The sequence below is a fragment of the Phasianus colchicus genome, chromosome 3, assembly GCF_987193195.1.
Source record: "Phasianus colchicus chromosome 3, bPhaCol1.hap1.1, whole genome shotgun sequence".
Taxonomy (NCBI): domain Eukaryota; kingdom Metazoa; phylum Chordata; class Aves; order Galliformes; family Phasianidae; genus Phasianus; species Phasianus colchicus.
Window position 1 is genome coordinate 52311351 of NC_143438.1, and position 23650 is coordinate 52335000.

The window sequence follows — 23650 nt, forward strand, 5'->3', positions numbered from 1 at the left end:
CAAAGACAACGGTTGCCTCCACAAGCCACCACTACTTGCACAGGCTGCACCACACTGTGCTGCACAGCACCCTAATTCAGAAATCACATACTTTCTGACTACCAGAAAAAGGCAGACACTGGCCTGCAGACCAATACCAAAACCAGTGATTTATCTGTGTACAAGAACAAAACAACAGGTCAAAGCATCACCAAGTTTATGAGAGGCTGAAGAATCAGAATCATTTGATTTGGAAGGGACCCTTAAAGGCCACCTAATCCAGCTCCCCTGCAATGAACAAGGACATCTACATAAGGAACAAATCCATATCCCATACCTTCAGTAATCAAATGTCATCTTCCCTAACAAATGCTCAAAGACTCAGAGAAACAATTTTCAAAGCTGTCACAGGCAGCAACATATTCAAGACCAAAACACTCAACACCACTGCAAATAGAATAACTTACAGTGACCCTTCCTCCAAATCTCAGGAGCATTCCATTCAAGCTCCAGCCTTCTGCTACCACTTCATTTTATATGGATCACGGGATTTTCAGAGAGTACATTGCAGATTTTCACTGCTTTGAGACTTAAGAAACAACACCCACAGCCCAGCATTTGGTGTAAGCTGGACAGATAGCAGCCTACATGAAGTCAATCTAGGGTTTCCCTGCAATTCCGTGAATCCTGGAACTGGCGTTCCAAACGTGGGAATGCAAACAAATAAATAAATCAAAGGATGAAGCAGATATGCAACACAAAATATCTGTTTTAAAAGTTCCGTCGCTCCCATACCTGTATCATCGATGCCACGCGTGCCAGCCCTGACTGGTGACAAACACCCTCCGACCCCTTGCAGCAGCAGCACCTGTGGGGCCGGCGGCAGGGCGGGCAAGGGTAAGCGTGGAGGAGGTACCGCGGCCCCGCGGGCTCCGAGATGGAAGCCGGGCCGCCTCCCGGGCACCGCCGCCCCCCGAGGCGCTGACCTCGGGCAGGTAGAGCCGGTCCACGGAGCTGCTGCTGGGCGGAGAGATGCTGCGGGAGAGCGGGGAGGCAGCGCTCCGCTGCGCTGAGCGGTTGTGGCCGTGCGGCTTGTGCCCGGCTGCGGGGATGTTCCGCTCCTAAAGACATATGACGCGACTCTTGCAAGGCTGATCTGTAGCCGTCCCTGTCTCTCTGGGAGAAAAAAAAAAAAAAAAAAAGGAAAGAAAGAAGAAAAAAAAGAAAGAAAAGAGAGAAAAAAGAGAAAAAAAAAAAGTAAAAAAAAGGGGGGAAGAAAGAGAAGAAAGAGAAGAAAGAAAGAGAAGAAAGAAAGAGAAGAAAGAAAGAGAAGAAAGAAAGAGAAGAAAGAAAGAGAAGAAAGAAAGAGAAGAAAGAAAGAGAAGAAAGAAAGAGAAGAAAGAAAGAGAAGAAAGAAAGAGAAGAAAGAAAGAGAAGAAAGAAAGAGAAGAAAAACAAATCTCGACCCTGAATTCCAGAACACTGGGTTAAAAAAAGCAAAATACTAAACCAAACCAAACCTCCTTATGTTCACTGTAAAAAGTGGGATGTTCTCAGTGCTTCTTTAAAGGTCATCCCTCAAGATTGTCCTCTGCATATGGAGAGGGGAAGAGCCAGCCTATCTGATTGTCATAATCCAAACCCAAAGCACGATTCAGACTTTGACTCTACTCATTGCTAAACAAGGACCCAAACACTCCATTTTGGCTGCAAAGAAACTGAGGCTGCACACAACCTCTTGCAGGCAGCCTTATTTCACCAAGCACCCAAGCAGCAGTACCTGGGGTCTGCTGGAGACAGCCTCTTTGGGATTTCCCATGTTCCACAACAAACCAATGAGTCAAATATAGCAAAACCGTGAAAGTGACACACGCACATCTAGCGCAGTAAAAACAGCCATGCAGGGGATGATGGAGGGGGTTATGTCTACCTCATCAACCCCACAGAATCTTTTAATAGCATCACAGAATAACTAAGGCTGGAGAAGGCCACTATTATTATCTAGTCCAACCATCAGCCCAACTCCACCATGCCCAATAACCGTGTTTCTCACTTGCCACATCCACACAGTTCTTGAACACCTCCAGGGACAGTGACTGCACCACCTCCCTGGGCAGCCTGTTCCAATGACTGACCATGCTTTCTGAGAAGAAATTATTCTTAACATCCAACCTGAACCTAATCTGGAGCAACTTAAGTCCATCACCTCTCATCCTATCACTGTTATCTGGGAGAAGAGGGAGCCCCTCACATCACCAAAACCTCTTATCAGGCATTTGGAGAGAGCAATAAAGGTCACCCCAGAGCCTCCTCTTCTCCAGACTGAACAATGCCAGTTCTCTCAACTGCTACTCATAAGGCTTTGCTCCAGACCCTTCACAGCTGGATTGCCCTTCTTTGGAGAATCTTTCTGAGTCTCCTCCAAGCAGCAATACACAGATACAAATCTTAAATACTTGCTCCTTGTTAGCCATATAGTCCCAAGACATTTCAAACAACTCCAATTAACTCTATTGCTCTCACACAGATTTCATGGGGAAAAAAAAAATTGCTTATCATATACATTTATTCATGTAAAACTCAGATGGTGAAACAGATGAGGATGCTAGCTGAAGCCTTATCCCACTTCTTTATTTTCTCTCCATTTGGATATGAATTTATCTGAATTAATTCTCATTTCTACAAAGGAAGAGGTCAAGTAGGCTATTGATATTACAAAAATAACTAAGGGTTAGCATGCAATTCCCAAATCCATGCACATTTCCTAGAAGACTTCAGTCTTTTTTCAAACCAAGTACACACCTGGGAACTGCTCTGATTCTTCCAACTCTATCAGCTGCCTCCAAAATACAACCACCCTCTGAACCTCACCTTGCAAATACCCAAACACTCTCTTGCAGCTGTTCACAGGACACCAGCACGCTCACCAGTTTTCCTCCATACTTCCACACATGGTTTTTCCAGAGCCTTTCCAAATTCCCCAGTCTCTAAGACCAGTTCTCCTTAATTTAGCAGACTTGCTCCTTCCAAAGTGAGCTTCTTCCTCAATCTCTGCAACTGCAGTGGCTGATGCTTGCTTCTCCATATCAGACTTTAGCAGGCAGACAGTAACATCTGGATGCTGAGTCTGGATATGAACAGCAGTTCTTCATCCCACCATGAAATGAACGAGGCATGCCAAAGGCTGTAGCATATAGGTGGTTTAAGTCATGCCAAGGGCTTCTGACGTGGAGCAGGTGCCTTCACCCTTCACATTCCTTCAGGAACTTCACAGAGTTCACTTAAAATCAGTCCTCAGCAGCACATCCAAATATGTGGGCAGACCTGCACAGCTCAGTTCTGCGCTTTCAACCATGCAGATTTTGTGCTGTTTCACAGAGGATGATTGCACCCATTGAAATAACATCTACTATTGGCTTTGTGAAATGCAGAATTAGGGGGCTGCTGTTTGTAACAGCAGCAATTCAGTCAAAGTCAGTGGTAATTCAAGTGAATAAAACAGATGTAAGACTCAAATTCAGAGCATAGCATTCAATCCCAGTTTGCTATTTCTTAATCAGCTTTGCACAGTTTTACCTCTTAAAATGTAATTCGAATGGCCAAATACGTCTTAGGTCATTTCCTTGAAAGTAAATATCTAAAGTTAGCCAAGGTGAGAACTTTTTTTTTTTTTTTTTTTTTTGCTGTAATGTTGCTGAACTTCTGGACTGAAAATCTGAAGGAAAAAAAAAAAAGTTAAATGCTGCTTTTTAAGGTCCTTTGGGAGAAAAAGAGATTGTAATCGTTTAGTAAGTTTTAAACAGTTAACAAATCACTGCTATGGAAACATATAACATATAACCCAGCGCATTGCTTTGAGAAGCATAGTGACATATATACTACTTACAGACTTTCTAATAGAATTGTCACTGTATTTCTACTTTTCAGACCGTGAATTATCACAGAGCCAGCATGGTTAGCTATGTAAGAGCTGTGTATCTGGTAGTTTCATTAAACTGAGTGTAAATTTGTCCTCACTCTTATCAATCTGGATATATTCATCAATTTGTCTTTCTCCTTCTTAATGTAGATTGGTTTTCATGGGAGGTTATATATTCACTGGCTTTTGTGGGAGGATATCCACACACAAACCTATAGCTCATCTCTCAAGCATTCTTCACTTTTGGCTTTTAAAGTCCGAAAGAGTGAAGATCCTTTTATTCACTCACGTTGTAGACAGCATGTAGTCAAGTACACTGATGCAGACTATTTAAGATAATTTAGTCAAATTACATTCATTTTCAGTCTATTTGGGGTTATAAAATTGGGATGCATTCCACTACTTAAAAAACTGGGATGTGGAGAAAGGGTAGGTTTCCATAGCCTCAAGCATTAACTTGAAGGTGGTGATGGTAGCCGCTGCTGCTGCCACCAATGGTGGTGGTCAACAAAAGCAGTGCAGGGATATCTGCTCTGCACCTAACACGATCTGTCCCGAGGCCAGAAACTCCTGTGTGCTTCAGCCAGCTGAGATTAAATTCTCCTGTACTTTCCTTCTGGCTTGGGGAGCTGTTCTTTCTATCATAGTAATCAAATTATTTAAACTGCTGCTTTCTTTCTTCCCTCTATAACACAGAGGCACCGACACTCACAAAGTGTTAAAGATTTCAGAGGGATGTACATCATAACCCAGCGTGAGAGCTGATTTGCCAGTGGCCTGTGAGTCCTCATACTCAGGCATTGTGGGTTTTTTTATGTTTTCTATTTGGGGCATGTATCTGTAGCACCTGGAACAAATTGCCTAGTGTCTTTTTATTACCTTCTCAATCTATCTAATCTTCACTGGAGAGTAACCAGCCTCAGGTGGTGCTCGCTGTTGTCACAGATCCTCACATTTCCTCTGGATCTTAAATAATCTCAGAAATAATTAGCTGGAAGTTCTGTATCCTTATTCTCGGAAAACGTGTACAGATAGAGAGCTATTTTCTGCACAGGAGAAAACAGAAGACAAATTAGATTCCCCAAAATGTCTCATGTCACAGGACAGCTACTCCATATTCTGGTGGACTGTAGCTGGGTTTATTTGAACAAGATTAAGTTTGTTGCCGGTCTTCCAGTCGGCTGTGGATAACCTTACTTTCTTGTAAATTAAATGGTATTTTTCCTATGTTTGTAGATAATTACTTATATAACTGACTTTCCCATTGTCATAACTTGAGGCTCCATTTTCTTGCTGACTTCCACTTCATTCATGCAATGCTAATAGGATCAAAATCTCCCATCCATGTGTTCTGTAACCTCCAAGAATAAGATGGCATACATCACAAAATGTTTTGTGTTTTAGACCCTCTCATTTAGTACATTTACATTTTTCAAATGCTAAAAAGAGGTTTGAAAGGCTTTAAACCAAACAGGTATCCACGTTGCTTCTGCTGTTAAGATGTACTGATGATGCTGCCATTTTATTCTCATCATTTACCTCTGCTGGATGCATTAGTGTTCAACAGAAACATTAATGGAACAGTCTTTCATTTACTTGAATGATTTTACCACAGTTTTCGCCAGCTGAGGATCCGTCTCTTGCCAAATGCAGCAAATGATGAGACATCTGGCATCTGAAGTGGCAATTTTCAGATTTGAATAACTAGACTGTAACAAACGACAACCCATTACTCAAGAAAGAGCAAAAATAATACTGCGTACTCTATCTTTGGAAGCATTTCAATGATCTTAAAGTCAGAGATCTGAACTATTACTTCTGGACTTCCCTTCTTGTGTGCCCACTACACACAGACAAAATGAAAGAGAACACCATCAGACAAGGATTGGGAGGTTTCCCTGGGGAATACGTGCTATATATATTGCTAAATGTTTTTGCAATTGCTGAGTTAAATATTCTGAATTATTTGGGTGGCCAGTTAATGCTAGATGACATACAAGTAAACAGAACCTACAGTGTCATAGAGAAATATACTCCTTGTGAAGAATAGGTATAGCTATTTTTTTCCAGACTAACTGCCAGAGGCTGTAAAGATCTGTAATTAAAAACAACATTTGCTGGACAATTGCATTAGTAAATATAAGAAATTCTGTGGATTTTTTTTGCTTTATCATGTGGAAAAAAAATAAAGATTTCTTCTCTAAATTTAAGTTTAATAGCTTTCTCATTCTCTCTCTGAACATAAGTATCCCAGGTCTGAAAATGACAGTTTTCTCTTGTATCCTTCCTGGGTTTGAAAGCTCAATGTCACCCAATTTAAGGTACCACCTCTTTTCAGGAGACAGTTCTGTGGTTACAGAAGTCACTACAATTATATGGTGTGACAAGCATGGGCACATATTGATTATTTACATATTAATTGGTTTATATTTAAGTTACTAGGCCCTTAATTTCATTCTTTGGCTAAAGACTTTATTGGACTCACACATATGAACACAATGTGAAATGGGCCTGACTGGTTCTTTGCCTATCAGAGGTTGTATACATCCACATGCACATGTTCTACTCAAGAATACAGAATCAAAATGAGTATCATCATTACAGGCAGTCATTCAAATGTGTTACTACTTTTGTTCCACTGAGAAGCTCAGAGTGATCTATAGATCCTTTCATTTCACTTTGAGCAATGTTGCATCATAGTCTCTAAAAAATAACATCTCTATATACAAATATTGAGCTCAGTATGGAACAACTAACAGTACTATTCTTTCTCAAAAAATAATACTAAGTATCAACAATTAAAATCAAATATGAAATATGGAACAAGAATTGATTAAAGATAGTTCTGTCTCAGAAATTGCATGTCATGAGCTCTACCTCTATGTTCTTAGCATAATACAATGCAAGTCATGGCTCTTAAAAAAGGAAAAAAGCAACTAGGGATAAAATTATAGTATAATCTAACAATGTATTTATGTATTTTATAATTTATGCTCAAAACAAGTTCTGTTTTGTGTTTTATTAGCATTTGCACTCTGCAACAATTTCCTCAACAATCTTATGAGTACTGTAGCTGATCTCTGAGAGAGCCTCTTCTGTCCATAAAGTTGCATCTCTACACAGTGTAAGGAAAGGGAGCGTAAGCTAATGAAAGTTTAAAATACCTGGCTCATCAAGGTGTTCTTAATTTCAGACTTTTTCTTACACCTTGACTAAAATAACTGTTGTTAGCATCGCTTCAGCATTTAATGCATGGATTGGAATCCATGAAAGAAAAAAAGAAATTATATAAAAAATGAAGAATTACATGCAGAAAAAAATTAAGATGTTAGGAAAACAGAAAGAAATTGCTGGAGGGAGAGAATTACTATGGCTGCACATTGCTCCAAATCTTGAATATTCTAATCAGCTTCCATTGAGACAAATCTCCCTTTGAAAAAAAATTGAACCAAAGAAAGGACTTTGAATCTCTTCTCCTTGTTGCTTGAAGAAATACAACAAATTTCAAATTCATTTTATAGACACAGGGACTCTGTCAGTGGCATCCAGTGTCAAACCACAGCAGTGTGTCAGAGAGTTGTTTTTCATTAACAGTTGAACCAGACGATCTTAGAGGTCTTTTCCACCCTTTATGATTCCATGATTTATGCATAAAAACAGGACCTTGAAATGACAATACTGACATTTATTCTCCTCAGCTGGAAGTCAGTGTCCATTGCAGGGCTTTCAGGGTTGGATCTATTTCTCATTTATGTGTCTTTGGAAATGCTACACTGATGGACGCATCTATCATGCAGCTGCTGTGTAAGTAACAGCGTGCTGAAATTGTATCATCATTCCTAAGAAGCCAGACCTGACTAAATCCTCCTAACAAGAATAATTACCTATGTAACTAACTTAACAGTCTACTGCAACATCTAGGATTTTTGCTAAGATAGTTGATGTTGGACAATCTTAACAAGCAGAGCCATACATATATTCACGAGACAGTTTTATTCAACTAATTGAGATTATGGAAAGTACATTCCCCTTTTCATTTGCCACCAGACAGAGTAGCAACTGAGGGACATAAGCTGGTGGGCATAGTGATGATTGCATGATGGGTGGACTAGATGATCTCTTCCAACCTTAATGATTCTATAAAGTTTTCTAGCAAGCGTAGGTAACTGGACTGCTGTCCCATATGCTCCCAAGCATCCTAAAGATGGTGTGTTGGTGGATACAGTTGGATCATTACAATAATAGGCTGAAAATAAAAGCAAGCTCTTGAGCTCTTGTTCTACGCTGCTTGGCACTGCAGTGCTTCTGCAAGGCAGGCACCTCCCTGTCACTCAGCGTTCTTAATCACACTGAGATTCAGAGCACTGACAGCTCAGGCACAGCATTACCTCAGATAGAAAGTCTGCTAGTTTTAAATCTATGCACTTAAAAATTTACAGATTTGTGTTGTATATATGATGGTCAAGACAAAAGAAAATAGGCCAAAAAGGCCTCTTTTTCCTCAAATGCCCCTCATTTCTATGAATACATAGCAGTCAAAGTGAGGAGAAAGACAGTGATTTGTACAGCAGAGGCATATCAGCTTGCAAAGACCTTCAGTGAAAGGGGCTTAAACATCTGATTCTCTGAATTCTAGCTTGCAGAGAAAAAATCCTTACCTGGTAGAAAAAAACACAATGAAAACCAATTAAATAAATATTCCCTGTTTCTTTGTGATCTTTTAAGGCCTCATTACTGAAAAATTTTACATACTATTTCGAAATACATATATCTGACTAAATGGCATTTCAATAAGATCTGCTTTAATTTGCATCTATACAAAAATAAAGCAATTTAATGGTGCGGATAGCATAGCTGAGAATAGAGTTCATTCTGAACGCTTAGGGCTCTCTTGACCTATAGATAATCAGAGTAGATTTGAAAAGCAGCCAGAAACAGAACATGAACCTCTGAGGCATCTCCCCCTGTGGTCTGGAGAACAAAACTGATCTTTAAGGACAGATGTAAAGAAGAAAAGTTGTATTAGTTGTGATTCCTGAGCCACGTCCCCTGAACTCGACTGATGCATTCAATCCATTCTGTCAAAACAGAAAAACATTCTGAGGTCCTCTTTGCTCCTACTCTTCCTCCCAGGCAGAACCAGAAGTGCTTTGGGCCACCACTGCCCTTTGCCTTCTACAGCAGCTCCCTTTGGTTGCCTATGGCAGTGCAGCAGGGGGAGATGCAACGGGTTTGTTTGTTTGCTTGTTTGTTTTTAATTTGTCTTGTGGCCACAGAACTTCTGGTACACTCAAATTGTGTTTTCAAGTGTAAGCATTTATTTTCTTGGTCATAAGTGGCTGTGACTTTCCCTGCAACCTCCTCAACATGCGCAAAGTATGTTTGGAAGCCTATGGCTTCAAAATGCCCAGCACTTGGGAGACATCTGTTTAAGGACTATCACTACAGTATTTCCTTCTGAAAGTAAAATCTGAAGTTATGGTCTTTTTTTTTTTTTTAGCAGAATTGTCACTGTTGTGGAGACAGAGTAGTGAAAAATGTGGGGCACACCACACCTATTTTAACTTAAAAAGATGACAACCCAAGGGATTTACATTCAGAAGCATCAGCTGAATCGGTTTATACATTGCTGTGGTCTATAAGCAACATTCTAAAAACATTCATTTTTCACTTTTTCAGCCACTAATAAAGCAATTAGCAGAACTCATTATCCAAGTGATATTTTACAAATTCATTCACTAATGATTCACTAATGTAAAGTTATAGAAATACATAGTAAATAAATCTTGATTTAAATGGGATCAGGAAATCACTCCATCCTGGAATATGTTTAATCAGCACTTGTGGTTTGAAAAAACAAAGTGCTCAGAAAATGAGTATCACAGTAAACACTGAATTTAAAGATCTTCACGTTGAACCTCTTGAGTAAAATTGGAAGCCTAGTTTTATATATTTCCTAAATACATTTGGCAACAATTTTGAAGAGAAATTCTGCCCCAGTTAATATGAGCATACTTATGGTTGCATAGAATTCCATCTCCTCCAAGCAGTTTCACTGACAGGAGAGCTGTTTTCCATGAGGGAGCCATACTCACATTTTCCAAGAGAAGAATATTCGAAATCTTGATTTTGTGTTTTCACTAACAGGGTGAAAACATAGATCAGTAAGAAAGCTTTGGCTTATTACTCAGCTTCCGCACAGTGCAAAGTTATGATGACCTTAGGTTTAAATAATGAAAGCCAATCAAAACCAGTATTCTTTCATTTTCATCATGCTACTTATACATTCATTTCTAAATCTATCCAGGCATCTTGTTTCAGGTAAGCTGGACGGCGGGCAAAGTCTTCAAAGCTGCCAAGCTGCTGCCCTCTGAATATCAGCAAATGCAATGGATGCACCCCTTGTCACCTCATGAGACACGAGACTATGGTTGAAGGCTGTCCTACAAGAAGACAGCAGTGCTGTGCTCCAACTTCAGCTTGAATCACATCCTTCTTTATGCTAATTTAATTGTACGTAAAGAAAATCAACACCCAGAAGCGACGCCGTACAATGCAGCTGTACTCAGACAATGACAGAGAAGTAAAGAAGGAAAGTGTGCTACTGAAGAAAACCTCTTAAAAGGCAGCTCCTCTTCCTTTAAGAGATCCTTTCCTGAGCACATCCTCGTCCAAAACCAGCCAGCCAATTCCCCCTCCAACCGCCAGGCCTAACTGTCACCACTGTCACTTGTGGCAACCCTCAGCCCTACAGCTACCAGGGACATGGCATGATGGCCCTGGTGGGCAGTGGGGGCTGGGCTGTGACTCTGCTTGTGGGACAGATAGGATGCCTTGAATTCCAGCCACTGGCATCAGATGTACTCGGTACATCTTGGCCTCCAGGGGAAGTTGGCAAGAGGCACCCACATGAGCAACCACAGTGACAGCCCCATCATCCTGCAGTACCCCTGTGAACTGCTTGGTTCTGGTAGGGATCCAAAGGTATCTGTACCAGGGAAAGGATGTTTTCATCAGTATAAATGCTTTTGAGAGCAGCCTCTTCCCACTCTCCACCCCAGAAGAATTTGAGGCCAAAGAAGTCGTTGTCAGTGCAGTTGCCTTGTGCACACAGTGGGAGTTGCAATGGTGGTCAGTGGTTGGGTCTACCTGTACTCCAAGAACTTCGACAGATGGTCCGAACAGCAGGAGTCAATTCTCCTGGGTCTGAACTGTCAGATTCCCATTGCTGCTACTTTGGGAAAGACTCACAGTGCCAGGAGCTCAGCTAAGCCTTTTGCTTACAACACCAGACACTCAGTCTCCAACTGACACATCTTCCTTTGGAAGGACAAGGGTTGCACTTTTATGCACGCCAAGAGCAATACAAGAGATAAAGGAGCGTTACTCAGGGTCTATAACTTCATTGCCCTTTCTGTGACCGGCCTGCTTATCAGTGGAACTGGAGAGGAACAAGGCAGAGAAGGTAGCAACAGGGTCCTATTTTAAATGGCACCACGAACAGCCACATGTCCAACCATTAGCTCTACCTCCTTCCACCTGCTGCCCAATGACCCCACTAAGTTTTGGAGTATCTTGAATCTTATTTTGTTTATTATTCTCTGGACTAAAGATACTTTGTTTGTATCCTCTAACGGTGGTTTGGTAATGGAAGAAGTGATTGTCCTCAAACTCATTTCAAAGCACTGCTTTCTCAGACAATGATTGCTTCTTTGTGACCATTAGCAGCTCCCACATTGCTAATCCAGGATGGACAACTTTTCTATGGCAGCATTAGCTTGGTCACTAGCGTAGTACAATTTGCCCTGGAAGACAGCATAGATTTCAAAAACATCAGGATCCTGTTTGAAGAAAAAGAGTGGTTGACCTTACTCAGGACTTCATTCAGAAGTTTTTCTCAGCTGTATGACTTCAGTTAATGCAAACTCAGTGTGTAGTTAGCAGTTTGGAAATCTCAGCAATCCTGTGCTGCAGAGCTCCTCATAACAGACTTTCATAACAAAATCTATTACCTTGACATATAATAAAATATGACTTTGAGCAGTATATCTCTGCTCAACATAAATAATAATAATAATAATAATAATGCCTTTAGTGACAGTGACAGTTAGCAATCCCCATGTGGTAGCATTTAATATATACAACAGAAATGAGACTTACATATGATGGAAACATCAGATACATCTTGCATGTAATTCTGGAGCAGCAGCATTTCTCTGCGTTTGTTGAGGCTGGTTTCCATGATGGCATGGGTAGGGAAAAGCAGTCTTCTGTTGGTGTGGACAATACTGACAATACTGTTGGCTGTTACGATGTGGTTGCCATGACTGTGCTTATTGCAGTTTCCTGCCCACCTACAAAGCAAATTCAAATTTTTATAAATCTAACCACACGTGAAAAAGGCATCTTTCAGGAAGAAACACTCAGAAATAACTTAAGTTATATAATCAGCCATAACATGTATGGCCCACAGTTTCCTGTTAGAGAAAATATACAACAGGATGAACAGATAAAATGTAACTTTACAAATCTGGGACAAATCTCTTCTGGCATATTATAAAAATCCTTGAGTGCTTATTCTTGAGCTGTAGGAAAATGGTAAATACCAGGATCGTGTCATTGCTGACTTCATTATGTTTGAAACACATGGCATGCATAACTATGATTATCTTCTGACTGCATATGATGCCAAATGCTTCTCTCAACCTCAAAATTGGATTTCTTTGCTAGCAGAACAGGAATTGGCAGATCCACATACTGCGTGCACCAGAAGAAATTATGTGAGCTGTAAGAATAGGAGCAGGCCTGAGAAGTGGCCCTCAGTCAAATATTAGATTCTTTGTGATAAAAATAAGAGATTTTTCCCTCCATGCAATGCTTTACATATTTTTAAAGCCATTGTAGTTGATACATCTTACAGTCACTGTGATTTATCTGTAGCCTTCTCATTAGGAAAAAGTACCCAGTGCTTTTCCCATGAGCTATTAAAGATGTTGGGCAGCACTGGCAGGCAATCTGACTTCATTTGTGATTTTGACAAGATACTACTTACATCATTTTGTAGCAATGAGAGCCACAAAAGGGCCAAAAGTCAAAGTATTTTCAGTGTGCTTTCTTTGTTTGTTTGTTTGTTTTAACTTTCTGGGACATCTAATAACAAAGTTCATTTTTGTTTAAGAAAGCTTTGTCGTCATTATACATACCTGATGGAGAAACTAGCCCAATGTTCCTTTGCTAATTAGGAAGATAAACTTACATTTTTTTGAAGATGTAGAAAGAGTTCACTTTTTTTTGTTATTTTTGATTTGTTAATCAGTTTTCTCCTTTCCCCCCCCCCTCTTTTCATCATTCTAAACTTGTCCCTGTGTGCAGTCTTACCGTTTCACCATAGAGACAGTATGAAAGACTTTCCAATACAACAATATGACTTCAGAAATATGACATATTAGTAAGAACGAAGGCTGTGTGGCAGATCAATTGTCTCCAAATTTCCAAACTCAAAGTTGTAACCAACTCACATGGAGAATACAGCTTTTTCACTTGTGCTCAGTAGCAGAACATCACCTGCCTAATAAATGTATCATGAAAGCATTTGGTACAATTTCTAAGACCATCATACAGGTGGACTTAATGTACTTAAAGGAAATTGGTAGAAAATACAAAATGGTATTAAAAAGTCATTTTGCCTCTATATCAGCTAATTATTGCTATGAATTTGTAAAATACGACTTTTTGGCATTTATTGCTAGTTAAGCCTTACTCTATTAAATCTTATGTTTATAGAAGATTTAAATAATGTACTTGCAAATACAGATACTAAAGATGTGCTTCCATTACAAGTAATTCAGATTGCAATTTAAAGCAGGCTATTTTTCTTGTTTTAATGCATAAGAGTTTAATTAAAAAGTTCTGAAATTCCATAGCTATATAAACATAGTCATCGCTCTTTATTTGGTTATTTTTTCTGGTGGGATTTTTGTGTTGCTATTTGTTTTTATACAAATACAATATACAATTCAAGGAGAATATTATATTTAGTGTTATCTCTACCATTTGACAAGGGATTGATGCTCGACAACAGAAAGACTCTATATCTTGCTCTAATTTCATAGAATCAAACAATCATCAAGCTTGGAAAAGACCTCTAAGATCATCCAGTCCAATCATCCATGTACCACCACTATTTTCCTCATTGATCCATATACCTCAGTACAACATCTAAATGCTTCTTGAACTCCTCCGGGTTCAGTGATCCAACCACCTTCCTAGTCAGCTCGTTCCAATGCATCACCACTCTTTCTGAGAAGAAAATGTTCCTAACATCCAACCTGAATCTCCCCTGGTGCAACTGAAGGCCATTCCCTCTTATCCTACTGCTAGTTAACACAGAAGAAGAGGCCAATCCCCCACCTCAGCACAACCTCCTTTCAGGTCGTTGTAGCGAACGATAAGGTCTCCCAAGCCTCCTGTTCTCCAGGCTCAACAATCACTGCTCCTTCAGCTGCTCACCATAAGATCCTCATAAGACTTGTGCTCCGAACTCCTCACCAGTTTTGTTACCCTTCTCTGGACACACTCCAGAGCCTCAGCAACTTTCTCTTAGTGAACGGGCCAAAAGTTAACAGAGCACTCAAGGTGCAGCCTCACCAGAGCTACAGAGGAATGATCACTTCCATGCTACTTCAGTCGTGTGCTTTATCAGTAATACCTAGGAAATCCTCCTTCAGGTGAACGCTGTAATTGAAGCACAGAATGGAGCCTCTTTGTGAAGCTTGCATGGGACATTCTTTCCATTATGCTACCAGCCAGTCTAGTTGCATTTGAACAGTCTTTGCTTGCTCACACCAACTGTAATGACTCCAGAACTTGTTACTGACAGCCTGAACAACAAATTAAACTGGTCTTCAATATTAATACAAACTATGAAACTTTTTTTTTTGGGGGGGGAAAGGTACTGCATGATGCCTCCCTCACCTTGCCCTTGTGCTGCTCAGTTTCTTTCTTTTTCTTTGGTTTCACGAAACTTGCCCCCTTCTTTTTCTCTTGCACACTGTACACTTGTTCACTTTCACTTGTCTTGCTTGACTGACAGCAACCACCTTCTATCTTCTCTTCTGTAATCACTGCTACAAGATTTTAACTGCTTTACAGGAGAATTGGGAATACAGAACTGGCTGCCTGAATTACTAAGGAAAGTGAAGAAAAGCCTGTAAATGAATTGTTTAGCTGCAATACCGTGAATGCCATTTATTCATTGGTCAATAGACCAAAATACTAGTGTTCCCTCTAGAGAGAAGTGATGGAAGAGGAAGGAAGTGATGCAAAGCATAAAAGCCATCAAACGCATGAACTGATGTTCTCTCCAGTCTCAAACTACACCTTGAAAAGTCGCATGCTTTCCAAGTCCCACTCAGGGCCTATTGAAGATATTAAAAACCTGTGAGGTTGAAACAGCTTGTATTACTGAGCTTTGCCAAGCTGAACACACTTTTAGACAACTTAGTAGACATAGAAAAAGTTCACATCCAGATACACAAAGCATCTCCTAAATGCATGTTGAAAACACTGCTAGTTTTACCCAGGCTGCCTGACACAATACTCTAGCTCCTACGCTGCCACATCAGTAGCTTACCTAATCCTATGAACACTGAGAAACACAAAAGGTCTGCCTAAATACTATTTCTTCAAACTAAGCTACATATTATAGAATGGACTGGGTTGAAAAGGACCAAGTGATCATCTAGTTTCAACCCCCTTCTATGTGCAGGGTCTCCAACCACCAGACCAGGCTGCCCAGAGCCACATCCAGCCTGGCCTTCAATGTCTCCAGGGATGGGGCATCCACAACCTCCTTGGGCAACCTGTTCCAGCACATGGAATGGTATAAGATAATGCATCTTACAACAGGGTTTTTTGCTTGTTTATTTCTCCAGAACCTAGATATACACTAATAGAAACAGAAAGCAGTAATTTACTCAATCTACAAACTTAAAATCACCGACAAGTGATCAAATGAGGCAAGCTCAGCCTGATAGCTTCTGTAGTGAAGCCTGCAGTAAGCCTTCTGTTTAACAACAGCGGAACTTCCCGAATCACAAGGAGATAACATTTTGTTCTGTTTTCTTCAGAGAGTCTGAAAATCAGTTAAATTCTGACTGGTGTCACAGAACTCTTGTGGAAGCATCCTCTGAATAACGCTACTTTGTCAAAATAGTTCAGTGGCAGAAGGGCCAAAAACACATCAGCTGTGATCTAAAACACTGCGACCTGTAGCTGCTGATCACTAATGGGCATGACGATTTCTTTCCTAAAAGGAGCATCCCAACTCATGACATAGTGTAAGACTGCAATGCCAAGAAACATTTTGAAAGGGTATCCTTCAAATCTGTCCTGTAGCAGAAAAGCACTCAGTCTCAGATGCAACACCTTTGTTGTTATACAATATCCACGTACTCTGTTGAAGAGTCAGCATAATCCAGAGTCATTAAGTATGACTACAAGAAGTCACATGCTGTGACCAGATTTAAGGACTTCTCAGGAAGTTTTAAATCCAGGAGACAGTCAAATAGTAGTACTGGATAAGAGTTGAAAAAAGTGTCTAGAAAACTTTTATGAAACAGTCAATCTGCCTCCAGAAGTCACTGTAATCCTATGATGGAATCTTCTTCAGCTGCGGTAGACAGCCTGAAGTTTAGGCTTCAAGTACTTCAGATTTCCTTGTACTCAGATAATCCATCATAAGCCACACCTCCTAACTCTTCCCTGGTTTTGCTGCACTTGATTGCTTCACACAGCATTCCCCATCACATACCAACTGATATTCCCCAAGCAGAATTGAGGTTTGCTCCCAGGAACTCTAAGAACTCAAAAGGCAAATACAACCTCTGCTATTTGACATGTACACCAATGCTACAATGACAAAAGGAAAAGAACTTCACCTGAGCAAAAAAGGACGAGGATAAGGTAGTACACAATTGAATTCTTATACAAAAATCAGCACCTGTAAATCACTACAGCTGTATAAAAGGGAAGCAAAAAAATCCAAGGCAACAGTCCATACAGTGAATATGATGTATGTTTTATTCTATTTACAGTACATTTGTTATAAATATAATACATTTCTTGAAAATCTTGAGTAGATTTAATTTTTTAAAACAGATCAATTGTTATAGTTACATAATAAAGCAAGTGACAATTTAAATGACAATCTCATGGTTGTGAAATAGTGCATTCTGTGTTGAGATGAGTGAGAAAAATACTGAAACTAGTTGAAAAAATTATTTTTAAACACCCTCTGTGGGACTTGTAAACCTCAAATGGTCACCAGTTTTCATAGACTTGAAAACTCCAAACAAATTTTTAAACTAAAGTGTTGAGAAACAGCTTGGAGACACCCTATTGAACTCACAGTAAGGTTGGGATTTATTATGACTAATGGCTTTTGACAGGAAAAAGCCAATGAGGGTATCTTCCTGAACCATATCCTAATACAGCCACAAATATTAAACACGCCATGCTGGAAGTTGTAACAGCAGCCAAGCTGCATTTTTGACAGGGCATAGGACATAGAACTATGTTCAGATCTGGAGTTGAAGATTACTTTGTGTTATGAATATCTTAATTACCAGAGAAGAAATACATTATACAAAAGGATAAACGTATTTTCAGTCCAACGTGCGTTGCATTGAGAAACAAATTGACAAGTCTGAGTATTTTGCTATTTTCTTTTCTACACGATCTCTAGTAACAAGTTAGATGTTCGAGGTGCTATTTCAAAAAACTGCAGCAAAATGTCAACCAGCGATATAAGAAAAGAATCCAATTTATTTTGTCTTTTAGTATGATTTTTCAGGAAGTGGTCAAATATTATTGATAATAATCAGTGCAGGCATAGAGTTCTGCTGACTTGTTTCAAACAAGGTAACTTGGTCCACTAGCTTGGCAAATACTCTGGGCGTTCCAAGATTATAGACACCAGTATGAACGAAGCAAGCTTTCAGCTGCAAGCTATAGACCTCCTGGCTTTTCAGTTGAAGCTTATACTGTGTTTGCCCAAGCCACGTAAAAGATCCATGGATTTCTAGTGCCTCTGGGCTGAAAAAGAAGATAACAAACATTATTTCCTCTGCATTTGAAACATATTAGCAGTTTATACAAACCCTTCCACGTTTTTCCAAATTTCAGAAGGTACTTTGTGTCCATCATCAGCTCTTTACAGAAGCTTGTTTACACTCTCTCAAAACTTCTTTTCAAAAGTCAGGAATTACAAAACTAAGTTACTATTCCAGCATTCTTCAGGTGCAAGAGTGCCAACTGTCGGCCTTCTTTGGAATCCTGGAAGTTACTGAGTCTTTTTGATTGCCTGCCTACAATAATTTCCCTTAAAACTTGAAAGACTTTCTAGAACTAGGAAGAAAAAAATGTTTTTTTTATCAACATAAATGCATTACCTGGTTGTTTTATGCCGCAAATCAATCATCACATCTACAACAGCCTGGGAACAATTGGAAAGTAGGAGAGTAACAGGTACCAGACAGAGGCTGCAAAGAGAAGTAGTTGCACATCAAATAGTGCATATGTTTAGTGTTAAATTAAGCCCTTATCCTGAATAGAGCTCACAGATACTAATTGTGGACAAGCATATGATTGTTTTCATAAATAATCCTGCAGAAAGAGCAATCCAAGAAATTTACAGACAGTGGTACAAACTATTGCAGCTGAAATAGTTATTTATGCAACAAGTGATTTGTTTCACTGGAAGCCCTTGCCACTGCTGAACAGTTAAATATTCTAAACTTGATCAAAAAGAAAAGAGCTACTAGTAAAAATAAGACAAACTTGTTTCTGGAATGATGCACACTTCATAACCATCATTAAAATATGCCACCTTATAAAATGCTGAAAATGTTAAAATTTTGTAAATAAAAAAATACCTCTGGTGGCAACTTACATAGCCAGAATCTAAAGTAAATGCAAGTATAACACAGCAGAGTTCTCAGAAAAACACAACTCAAATCTAAATAGCTATAATTGTAAGTACAATTCATTTTGTGTCTGGAAATGAACTTGAGAAGTTAGTGCACATCATTCTATTTTTGGAAGAGTCCAAGATTTTACAGGCTGTAGTTGATTCACTCTAGCAGTCTACTTTTTGATAGTTTAGTTTTGAGATTCTTCCAAGAGACAAGACCTAAATGACCTAAACTGTTACCATATCCACTTCTAAATGAAGTTCCAGCCATAGTTCAAATTGTCAAGTCTGGTACTATAGACAGGATAGTACACTATAACAGTTCTTAACATAAAACTTAGAATTACCTGCTAGTGTTCAAAGTAGTTATGCTGCTTCTTCCTTTGACACTCCTCAAAGATACACACAAGCTCAGAACGTTTATTTTGCTTTCACTAAGTTTGATAACAGTTGCAGTTAAAACTAGAACTGCAAACTGTAATACTGCAACCTGTTTTTCTACATTGAACTTTCAATTTACCTATACATTCCTGAAGCAGCACATTCAGGAACTCAGCAAGCTTTCACTCCTGCATATCACAGAGTTGTAGGGGTTAGAAGGGACTCTCTGGAGATCATCTAGTGTAACTTTACTGTTCACTCAGGCTCCCTATAATAGAAACCCTAGGAAAGCATCCAGGCAAGTATTAAATACCTCAAGGAGACTCCACGAACTCTCCAGGCAGCTTCTTCCAGTGCTCTGTCACGTTCAAACTAAAGAAGTTCTTTGTCATGCACCTACAGAAACTTCCTGTGCTCCACTTTGTGCCCATTGCTCCGTTGCTGAGCACCACAGAAAAGAGTCTGTCCCCATCTACTTGATACCTGTCCTTTAAATATTTAGAAGCACTGATAGGAGTCCCGCCTCAGTCTCCAGGCTGAACAGTCCCAAGTCTCTCAGCCTTTCCTCATAAGGGAAGTGGTCTAGGCCCCTCATCATTTTTGCAGCTCTCCACTGAACTCTCCCCTGCCTTCCTTGAACTGAGGCACCCATATTGTTTTATCTTACACATTATGATCTATGTTGCATCTCCCAATAGGATTTATATCAAATATTCCAAAAGATTATAAATAAAACATGCTGCTAACCTTTTTCGGTGGAAAGAGTGATTGAAGGACTCTGGATAATGAAGACTTGTCTTGATAAGATTGGAAAGCTGCTCTGGTGTTGGTCTTGCAGGTACTGGTGCGCTTTCAGGTCGAAAAAACTTTAGGAGTGCTGTTTCTGGTAATTCCTGGAATAAATTCAGAATGACACTTAAAACACTGAAACAAGGCGCTACGAAACAACACAAGAAATCCAGTCTCAGAATTTACAAGTTTTTAATTATGAACTGTAACTCCAGGAATATAAGCCCATGGCATATTAACTTTTTTCCAATGTATTTTATATCAAGCATGCTAAATGAGAAGTGATACAACTTCTGCTACCTTCTCTTTTGAGAGAGCTTTCACAGTTGCACGTGAATACATCATCTGTGCAAGTTTCACAGAAGTATGCTAGAGATGTGGTGATTTGCTGGGATTTGGTTGTTTTCTTTTTAAGAAACAAGGTTAGCATTTAGACAGTTCCTAATTCAACAGCTGCGATTTAAAGAGCCTATCACCTACACTGGAAAGTTAAAAGGAAAGCTAATAGCCAAGTTTTCCAGACAGATTTACAGGAAAAAAACCCAGAAGTTTATGACAACATGCTAACAATGACAGAAGGATTTTAAAAGGCAGACTATCTTACACACTAGATTTGCAAGAGTGTGCTATACAAGTTGCCTTTCCTCATCCCCAGCTGAAAGCCCAAGTAAAGCACAGACACTACTTTGATTCTGCTTGTAAGATTAGGATCCAACCTCTGAAGCAGAAGAAATCAAATGACAGAAAGATGCAACACCAAATGAGTCAATCAGGCTGCATTTGGTCCAGCATTACAGCACTACCCTGTTGAACAGTGTTCAACATAATCCATTTTTCAAGCAGGATTTACTGAGGAAAAAGCCTTATGAACCTGTTCTGCAAAAAGTTTACCTTTAGAAAAAAAAGTAGCAGCAATCAGTGCTATTATTAAAGAGAGTAAAGGAAGACTTAAACACACCAATAAAGTCAGTACACTGCACAAAGTAATATTTTTCAATTAACACTGCTGAGTTGTACCTTGTAAGTTGAAGATAAATTGTACAGACAACAAAACATGACTCAAAACATACACACTGAGCTCAATGAAATCAGCAAACAATCTGTAAACCTTTGCTGAAATACTCAGAAAACTAAACCAATCAGGTTTTCAATCACCCCTGCAATCCTTTACTATTGAAAAGATGATTAATTTGAAAATGAATGAAATGAATTTGAAATGTATGAAATACACTTCTCCCCCGTCATATTACTTTAATGTTTTAATGAATTGGGTATTTTCTCCTTATCTTATGGGTACCTAATTTGATGGAAATTAACAGAATGATAAACACTAGCTTCTAGAGTTCACATTAGTTTTTTGTTTTGTGTTTTGTTGTGTTTTTATTTTTTTAATCTCCAACTCCCACTTCAACCACATGCCAACATCCTACACACTGTAATGTGCCCTAGAGTGAATTACCTGTTCCAAGTCCTCCCAATCAGAACTCCCGAGTATTTTTTTTAAACCCTACAAGAGACAAATACGAAGGTTTATCTCTACAAATATACAAAGACATCATGAAACACAACAGGAACATTCACTGGCGAAATTGAAAAATACTATTAATATTTCAAAGCCTTTAGTTCCAATATTCCTACTCTGCTGAAAGACCAGAAGGCAGCAAGATTAATGATTTACCATAACAGGGCTGAAATTTAATTCCAGTCACCCTCTAGGTGTCAGATTCAACTAACAATGTTTGTTTCTGCAATTTGAGCTGTTCACTGTCTAGTTTTTGTAATTTATTTATTTATTTTTAATCTGGAACAAAGACTACAACAAGACATTTAGCACGTGTTTCTCTCACCTAATGCTTCAGGAGAGAATTAAGCACTTTCAAATGTTAACCAAGATCTGCATACAGATCAGATACCTTCTTAGAGACATCTAATAAAATGCTAAGTTTAAAGATGCATTAAATTCCTTCCCTACTTTGGAGCTTCACAAATTGAATGAAGGCTACAAAAAAGACACCCATATCCACCTGGGGACCTGTACCTTGCCTTCAAAAATGCGTCAATTAAAACCTCAAGATATTCAGCCATTTACACTTAGAAGCAAAACTAAACTAAAAATTAAGCAGGTGGCTTTTTGTTGCTCAGCTCATAGAACACCAATTGAAATGAAGTTTTGCTTTTTAAAAAAATATGCAGAAAAAACAAAAGTTCTGAGACCTGAAGCCAGCCTCTTGACCTACTCCAGCTACTTAGGTCCATGGAGGCTTTGCAAGGAGACAGCAAGCACCACATATTCTATACAAGAAGGCCATAACATGTTTAAGACGTTCCCCTTTAAAAATGGTTTAGATGTAATTGGAAAATCTCATCCATACATAATGGTAGTGGCACAGACAAGACTGACCAGAATGTCAAGATATACAACAGCATTCAAGCTTGTGGGTTTCTTAATTGGAAGCATGAAATGGACAGTACCAACAGAACCACACTGTTCCCACAGTAGTCACCCAATGGCTACAATGGTACAATTTGTGCTAGTAAAACTGTTTTTAGAAAGCTTTTTGTTGCCCAAAACCATCATCTACAAAGGCCATAATTCAAAGATATGCACCTAAAGCAAAACACAAGGTTATTGTTTCAAGTAGAAGGGTTTTCCCATCTTCATATATTCAGAAGTTGCAAAAAAAAAAAAAAAAGGACCATAAGCGGTAAAGGTTTTTTGCTACTCTGAAATAAAATTGTGTATTATCATTATTTATACTTCTGAAATTGTGTATTTTTCACATCAGTTTTAGATCTTTCCTGCAACTAAACTACTCAAGTTGGAAAAATCAAAACCATCATATTAATCAATGCATCTTTTGAATTATATAACAGATTTAACAGACAGCAAAATACATACAGATATACCCATAATATATCTCTCAGTCTTAGAGGACACTTCCTCCAAGTGAATTTCATCCTTTCCAATAGATGCATAGAAATGGTATATTCACATGTAATCATTTTGAAGAGTTTAAGGCATATCAGCCAGCCTAAAATTTTCAATTTCAAAAACAATCCTGACAATAATTAGATCAATGTGCTTTTAAACATGATCAGAACAAAAAAATTAAATAAGTATAGAAATTGAAAAATCAAACTCATCCACTTAAACAGATAAAAACCCTGCAGTTTAAAAAACACAAATAACTGTATCTGTATCCAATGACAGAAAATCAGTAAGCTCCAAAGGCATAGTTATCACTGCCATTATCAGAAGGAAAGAGGTTTAACATTATAATTATAAACTGAACATCTAGTTCAATATAATTACATACTGAATTCCTAGTTGACAAGTAGAGGGAAGGGAGACTAGCCAGAGGGACCTGGACAGGCTTGAGAGGTGGGCCCATGCCAATCACATGAATTTCAACAAGGCAAAGTGCAAGGTCAGGGAAATCCCAAGCACAGATACAGGTTGGCTTGAGAGCAGTCCTAAGGTGAAGGATTTAGAGGCATGAGTTGATGAAAGATTCAAGCCAGCAGTGTGCACTTGCAGCCCAGAAGGCCAACTGTATCCTGGGTTATGTCAAGAGAAGTGTGACCAGCAGGAAGGCGGTTGAGAGAGGCGA

The 23650-nt window shown here is 39.1% G+C and overlaps 1 protein-coding gene across 4 annotated transcripts in view; it reads right to left on the reverse strand.

Moving 5' to 3' along the window:
- Positions 1 to 16944: 16944 nt before the first annotated feature.
- TRAPPC8 (trafficking protein particle complex subunit 8) overlaps positions 16945 to 23650 on the reverse strand; it is a 54379-nt gene continuing 47673 nt past the window's right edge. For 2 of the 4 annotated variants that reach the window (XM_031612878.2, XM_031612880.2), the window contains 3 exons: positions 19998 to 20143; positions 18349 to 18438; positions 16946 to 17992 (listed from right to left, as the gene is read on the reverse strand). In XM_031612878.2, coding sequence (XP_031468738.2) covers positions 17758 to 17992; positions 18349 to 18438; positions 19998 to 20143 — 471 coding nt within the window. In that variant the 3' untranslated portion in view covers positions 16946 to 17757. Of the gene's footprint in view, positions 17993 to 18348; positions 18439 to 19997; positions 20144 to 21498; positions 21547 to 23650 lie in introns of all 4 variants that reach the window. The other 2 variants (XM_031612877.2, XM_031612879.2) reach the window with 2 other exon arrangements.